The 7,296-nt window shown below is 38.5% G+C and overlaps 1 protein-coding gene across 1 annotated transcript; it reads left to right on the plus strand.

The window, feature by feature from the left end:
• Positions 1–270: 270 nt before the first annotated feature.
• Positions 271–681, plus strand: LOC130886045 (60S ribosomal protein L27-like). Its single transcript, XM_057787939.1, has one exon. The coding sequence runs from the start codon at positions 271–273 to the stop codon at positions 679–681; it is 411 nt and encodes a 136-aa protein (XP_057643922.1).
• The last annotated feature ends 6,615 nt before the right edge of the window (positions 682–7,296 follow it).

Raw genomic sequence — 7,296 nt, forward strand, 5'->3', positions numbered from 1 at the left:
ACTTGCTGTCAAGTTTGATGATCTGAGTTTGGGCCCAGGAACAACTGGTGAAGAAGGGAGGGTGATACATTAGATGATTATGAGTGAGTGATGTAGAATCCATATCTTTATTTTGCATGTGTTTGTTATGAATTTTATGCTACTGTATAATGTTTGTTCAAGCAGGCAGTTCATTTCCCTCATGATTTCTCTGTATTTGGTACTCCTCTTATTTCTAAGGATAATACAAGTCCTTTCCTTTCTGCTGGGAACCGGCTGCTCGCTGTCGAAATGGGCAAGTTCACGAAACTCGGGAAAGTGGTGCTCATCCTGGCTGGACGCTACTCCGGACGCAAAGCCATCATCGTGAAGAACATTGATTATGGCACCTCAGACCGCCCTTTCTGCCATGCCCTGGTGGCTGAAATTGACCGCTATCCCCGAAAAGTGACAGCTGCCATGGGCAAGAAGAAAGTCGCCAAGAGATCCAAGATCAAGTCCTTTGTGAAGGTTTATAACTACAACCACCTGATGCCCACAAGGTACTCTGTGGACATCCCCCTGGACAAAACTGTTGTCAACAAGGATGTCTTTAGGGACCCAGCCGTGAAACGCAAGGCAAGGTGGGAAGCCAAGGTCAAATTTGAGGAACGATTCAAGACAGGGAAGAACAAATGGTTTTTCCAGAAGCTTTGCTTTTAGGTATATTTTTGTTTACATCATTAAAAGTTTAAAAAACAAAACAAAACAAAAAAAGGATAATACAATACACAGAACTTGCATTCTAGTGGAAGAATAGAAGAACAGATAAATTAAATTGTAGATAAATATGTGTTAATGTGCAAAAAGAATAAAGCGTGGCAGATGCTCATAACAGCTTTAACAGAAAGAGACAGTAGTGAGAACAAGCGAGGGAGGGGTAAAGGATGCAATTGTAAACAGAGTGAGGAAAGACTCCCTGAGAAGGCAGTACATGAAGAGTGTACAGAATAGATCACAGCAGCAGGAACAAGGCCACCAAGGTGCTGGCACTCCCGGCATGATGAAGCAGAGAGGTGGGGAGGAGCACAGATCACCGACAACCCTGGAGGCCGGTGTCACACCTTTGGCTCTTAATTGTAATAAGATATGAAGCCACGGAGGGATTTGAAACAGAGTCGTGCCTTGGTCTTATTTACATTTTAATAGAATTGCTCAGGCTCCTGTGTTAAGCATAAATTTAAGAAGTCCAAGGTGAGAGCAGGGAGAACACTTAGATAAGAAAGAAGCCAGATAAGAGAATGTTGGATTGGACCACTGGCATGGCTGTGAAGTGTGAGAGGTAATCAGATTTTCGGCATGTTCTGAAGTCAGAGTTGCAAATTATTTCAGGGACATCAGAGTAGGAGAGAAATAGAAAGGAGTCAAAGATGGACCTGCTTTTACAGAAATGGGAAGAGTATGAGAAGGGGAGCCCTGTGGAAGCACAATCCAGCAGGGCAGAGGGAATCCTGAGACTTCTAAACACTTGGTCCTCTGAAGACTAGGCAGTGATCTGACAGCCACTGAAGCATTCCATTTCTTACAAGTGGATCTCTGAAAGATGCACCAAGCTTTATTTCCTCACCCAAAAACTTGTTTCCCAAGGAAGTAATAGAAAATTTAGAAAGAAACAAAGAGGAAAGAAATTGCACCTCTGCCCCCACAGAAGGAAAGAAAGAGGCAGGTGTCTCTCAGAAGCTGAATTATTTGTGTCCTAAATGCAACTCAAAATTCCATGTAGATCAGGAGAAAGAAGTTGGGTAAAATCACTTAGTACAAAGAGGTGATGGAAGCTGGAGTCCTTCGTGGAGATGATTCAAAAGGATGAGCAGGGAGAATGGCGGATAGAAGAGAAAGAGGAAGGGAAGGAATCAGGATGAACAAAGCAACGGCTGTTTTATGTTATTTCAAACACTTTGAGTGAAACAAAGACCAAAGGACCTTCTCCTAATATTATAAACAAGTTTGTCTGATGTGTGTTGAGTTCCCAAAGGCATCATTCCACTCACTTCTCCTCACCATTCTTGGATAAGAGTGATGCAGTAATAACTGACAATGAAGATGGTTTAAAAACATGAAAAGAAAGAAGACACTTAAGGACCCATTGTGCCACTGGATGCTCTTGGACCTTTCTTACAGGTTCTAGAGTCTGTGAGAGATCGTTTTCATGCTAAATCACCCGAGTCAGCTATTCTATTACTTGATATATAACACATCCTACTGGAAGCATTTCCTATGTACCAATGAGTCTCTTTGTGACAGCTGTGTGCTCTTAATATTAGCATATATGCTATATTATTTTATAATACAGTTTGAGAACCACTGCTTCTGAACCTTAATGAACAGGAGAAAAATGACTCAAAATTTTTCACTTGATTCCTCCTAAACTCTGACTACCAAAAGCAGATGCTCTGAGAGCACGGAGAAACAGCTTCAATTTAAAAGACCTACGCCTTGGGAGCTCAGTCAGCTGGACCTTGGGAAGAGCAGAAGAAGAGAGAATATGACCAAGGAAGTCAGGACCACCATGAGTTGGTCCACCCACTGAGACAGTGTGCCTCAACTAATGGGAGCTCACCAAAGCCAGCTGGAATGGGACTGAATGAGCATGGGAACAAACTGGACCCTCTGAATGTGTCTGACAATTGAGGTAGACAGAGAAGACAATGATAATGGCACTGGGATTTGTCTCTATAGCATGTACTGGTTTTGGGGATCCTAGTATATTTGGATGCATACCTTCCTAAGCCTGGATGGAGGGGGGGAGGGCCTTGGACTTCCCACAGGGAAGGGTACTCTACTCTCTCTTAGGACTGGAAGGGAAAGAGGAGGGTGAATGAGGGAGCATGAGGGAAGAGGGAGGAGGGGAGGAAGTGGAAATTTTGATTCCTAGTATTAATAAAGTGATAAAAAATAAAAGACCTATGCTAACATCCCAGAAATTTAAACAGGAAACCTGTGGACATGATCATAAAGAGCTCGAAGCACCTATGTGGCCTATGCCACTCTTTCATTATCCTAAGACTAATTATTCATGAGTAATATAAAACTTAGCTATTGAGAGTATAGAGAGATTTGTTGCCTGGCTACAGGCTGGAGAACAACCCAGTCCCTCAACATCCTACATCACAGTCAAAGTTAATTTCACAGCAACTGCTAATGCCATTTCTATACTCATATTGTACCTACTTTACCTGTAATCCCCAAACTGGGTCCTTACTGCTAAATTTATACATCAGGTGCCGGCAGCAGTTAGGGTTGTTAAGCATGGTCAATCACATTCCATAACACTCTGAGTTTAAAACATTTGAGACTAGTTAAATGGTTATGTCTAGCATTTGATTTTTAAATGCAGCAATAAACTCCTATTGCTTTCCTGACTGATAGAGCATGCAATACCCCTGTATATTCTAATGTCATTATATATATGCATGTGTGTGTGTGTATCTTCTTTTGAAAAGAGAGCAGCTTCTGTCAGATATTTTAAATAAAAATTCAACCCCAAGGTCATCAGAGTGCTTCAGGAATCTTCCAGAATTAATTGAAATGCAGGCGCCTTCTCTAAAATGACTTGAAGTCTTTTCCCAAATATACAAGTTGTCTGGAAGCATAATTTACCATTGTGCAGACTGAGAGATTATACAATTATCTGTGACAGCTGGAGCTCAGGGATACACCAAGCAAGACCTGCACACCGCCAACTCTGGGCTGACAGGTACAGGAATAAACTTGGACATAGTTGAGGCAGCTCTCTTTTACATCTATAGTAGTGCCCCAGGGTGTAAAATCCACTGAGAACCCACCCAGAACCATAGTCTGAACTACATCAATTTACATCCTTCATCTCTTTCAACTTTGAAAAGAGGCAACTAAAACTCGGGGAAGACAAAGCATTTTATCACAATTCTACATGAAGTATATCCAACTCTCTGACTCCAAGGTTTCTTTCTGACAGAGCATATTTATGGTTACATATAAATGATTTACCTACTTCTTGAAAAAGATGGATGATATAAGCCTACATCTCACTGTGTAAGAAGGAACAAACATATCTGCCGCATTCCACCCTGAGTTTTAGAAGGTGGATTCTAATTGTTGGTCAGTTCAACCAAACCACAAATAGTTTCACTAACCTCCTGAACTTTTCCACTTCCAGAGGGGACTAAAGGAAGAGAAAGACTCAATCAGTCTTTTACACAGAGCACAGAGGGCACCAAGACACTCTTGCACATTAACCCAATTCCTGTCATTCTCCTAACACCAAGGAGAAGCAGATATTTGTCACAAGGATGACTCTGAATCAGGCTGGTGTGGTAATTGACCTAGTGATTACAGAACTATTTAGGTGCAATTGAAATTAAAATTCACTTTTGCTTGACCCAAAACAATTGCTTTTCCTGGCATAAATTCAAGATATATTTACTGACCCCTCTATATTCTTTGGAGGGAAGTCCTCAGATAGAATCTCAGGCAACAGGGAACCTTCCAATCCCCATGTTGTAGACAAATGCTTCCTTTGGTTCCTATTTATAATGAAAAATATATACTATATCACTTGAAGACTCCATTTTCAGCTAAGGACTTTTAACTCCTATGTCTCCCCTATCTCTCTGCAACAGAACTCTGTGGTTGAGTTTTACCAGTGTTAATTTCCCTTGGGCATCTTCCTGATGGATGCACAGTGAATAACTAAAGTTAGAGAAGGAAACAATCCACCAAAGAAGATGTCTATATTATTATGTCTGAGAAGTTAACTGTGACTCCCTTATTGCATATATGTCTTAAATCAAAATATTAGTTATAGATTGACCAACTTTAAATATTACATGTGTGTTCTCATGAAGAAACTGCTAAATTGCATACCATCCCTTCTCTTACAAACTTCTGAAATTCTAAGCTGTATCATATACAAAAACGGGAAATCTTTGTTACATTTCCTTCATCTTAATAAGATTCCCTGCAGTTCTCAGTTTGGTCTTTATCAATGCACATTCATTCAAAATAAAAAAGTGTAGATGTCCACATACAGTTAATCTGCAATGATTGTCAACTGTGCCCTAATTGATTTATGCCCATTAAAATTCTATTTTGAAATATAAAACACTCCAACAAGTAATAAATAAATGATCAGCCACCTAGCATAACCAGAAAAATCACATTAATTATAAATTATTCAAAATGAAATAGTGTCTCGGCAAAAGTATCTTTAGATCATCTCTAAGAATTAGGTAAATATGAAAGGAGAAAAATCAAGGTTTCAAGTTATTTGACATGGTTGTACTGGTGCAATGTTTTGAACACCTGGTTAGGAGTTAGTGCTCAATAGAAAACAATATTGAAACAAGTCCTGGTGCTTATATTATTTTTCTTATATTTGATTGAAGAAGAACAATTCTGAGGTCATCTAGAAAAAGCCTAAAAAGTGATTTATCAGGAAGCTAATGTATAGCATGTTTGGATGAACCTTGATACACCTAAAGATAGATTTTTAAAAAAAAATAACAATAGTGTTTATGAAGAAAGGAAGGAAAAATTCCAACATATTTCAAGCAATTAACTCTTTAATATTTTCTCTCTCCTTTCTCCTTTCCCACCCTTATTCTACCCCATTTTCTTCTCAACCTTAATATATAGATGAGTGATGATTGATAGATAGATGATAGATAGATGGATAGATAGATAATAGACAGATAGATAGATAGATAGATAGATAGATAGATAGATAGATAGATGATAGATGACAGAAAAATATTCACAGACACATAGAGAGGCATGATAGAGTTATAGACAGAAATATTTTGGATGGATGGATGGATGGATGGATGGATGGATGGATGGATAGATAGATGAATGAAGACCATAAAGTCTAGAAATACTGTACATCTGCCATATGTGAATGTGCTAGGTGATATGTCATAACCTTGTTGAATAGATCCAGTGGTATGGAATGGGTTATGTGCTACCCAGAGCATACTCCTTTGATTATAATTGCTCCCATGTTATGAAATGAGAGATTTGTTTAAAAATATGATAAGTTAACTGATGCATGTAAATGTGTCACATCAGTTATAGTGCACCACCACTACCTGTAGGAGTAATATCTTTCATCAGTTTAAAGACAATAATTGATGAGTTAGGATCCTATCCCTAGTGAAGATATCCATCAATGCCAAATGTATGTTAATATACTTACCATAACTGGTAGAATTAAAATTATCTTCTTTATATAGTTAGATTTCATTGCCTGTAACTACTATACTTTTATTTATCCATTCACTCATCAATGAACTGAAAATATATTTATGACATTAAATGTTGTGAATGACGCTACAGTGACCATGGGAAGGAAAGTAACAATGTGATTATTCCAATAGACAAAATTGCCATGAACATATTTGCATGAGGAATATAAAATGTCAATTTGATAGAAGCGTGGCTGGGAGTATTATCTACCAAGACTTGAGATTATGAATAGGGAAAGAGGAAATAACTGAATAAAAATGTTTCAACAATACAACATAAATACATTATAGAGATCTACACTCTAGCTTAGTGTCTGTAATTAATAGTATCTGCAATTTCATGAAAGTCTATTTAAATGCTTACTTGGCACCAAAATAATCTTGTCACCTATGAAAAAATAATAAAGAATTTTGGAGATGCTGTATATGTTTATGGAATAGATGGAAGAGATGGTTCTATGAGTGTATATTGTCCCCAAACTCATCAAATTGTCTGCATTAAATGTGTACACTTTATAAATGTCAATCATAACATATAAAGTTGTTTACAGAGTTCACCAGAAATAAACTCTGGGTGAATTCTATTTCTAGGCTGGTAGTCTAGTTATTTATTGACCAGTTCTCCCACAAACAAATATAAACTCTGGCCGGGCAGTGGTGGCACATGCCTTTAATCCCAGCACTCGGGGGGGGCAGAGGCAGATGGATCTCTGTGACTTCGAGGTCAGCCTGGTCTACAAGAGCTAGTTCCAGGACAGGCTCCAAAGCTACAGAGAAACGCTGTCTTGAAAAAACAACAACAACAACAACAACAACAAACAACAAATATAAACTCTGTATGAAATGTAAAAGGGAAACACTGCTTGGAGTTGTGCCTAACTTTCAAATCTGAAACTAGTAAAATTCCTGAGCCTCTTTGCCCTGATTCAGAGCACTTATGCTTATGCTTATGTGGCTCATGAGGTGGATACTAACAAATGGCCACTTAAAACATGCTCATATTAGTGCAGGAAATGTTACAGCATCAAAGAATATCACAGAATGTCAGCTGTAT

Source organism: Chionomys nivalis, chromosome 13 (assembly GCF_950005125.1).
Source record: "Chionomys nivalis chromosome 13, mChiNiv1.1, whole genome shotgun sequence".
Classification (NCBI taxonomy): domain Eukaryota; kingdom Metazoa; phylum Chordata; class Mammalia; order Rodentia; family Cricetidae; genus Chionomys; species Chionomys nivalis.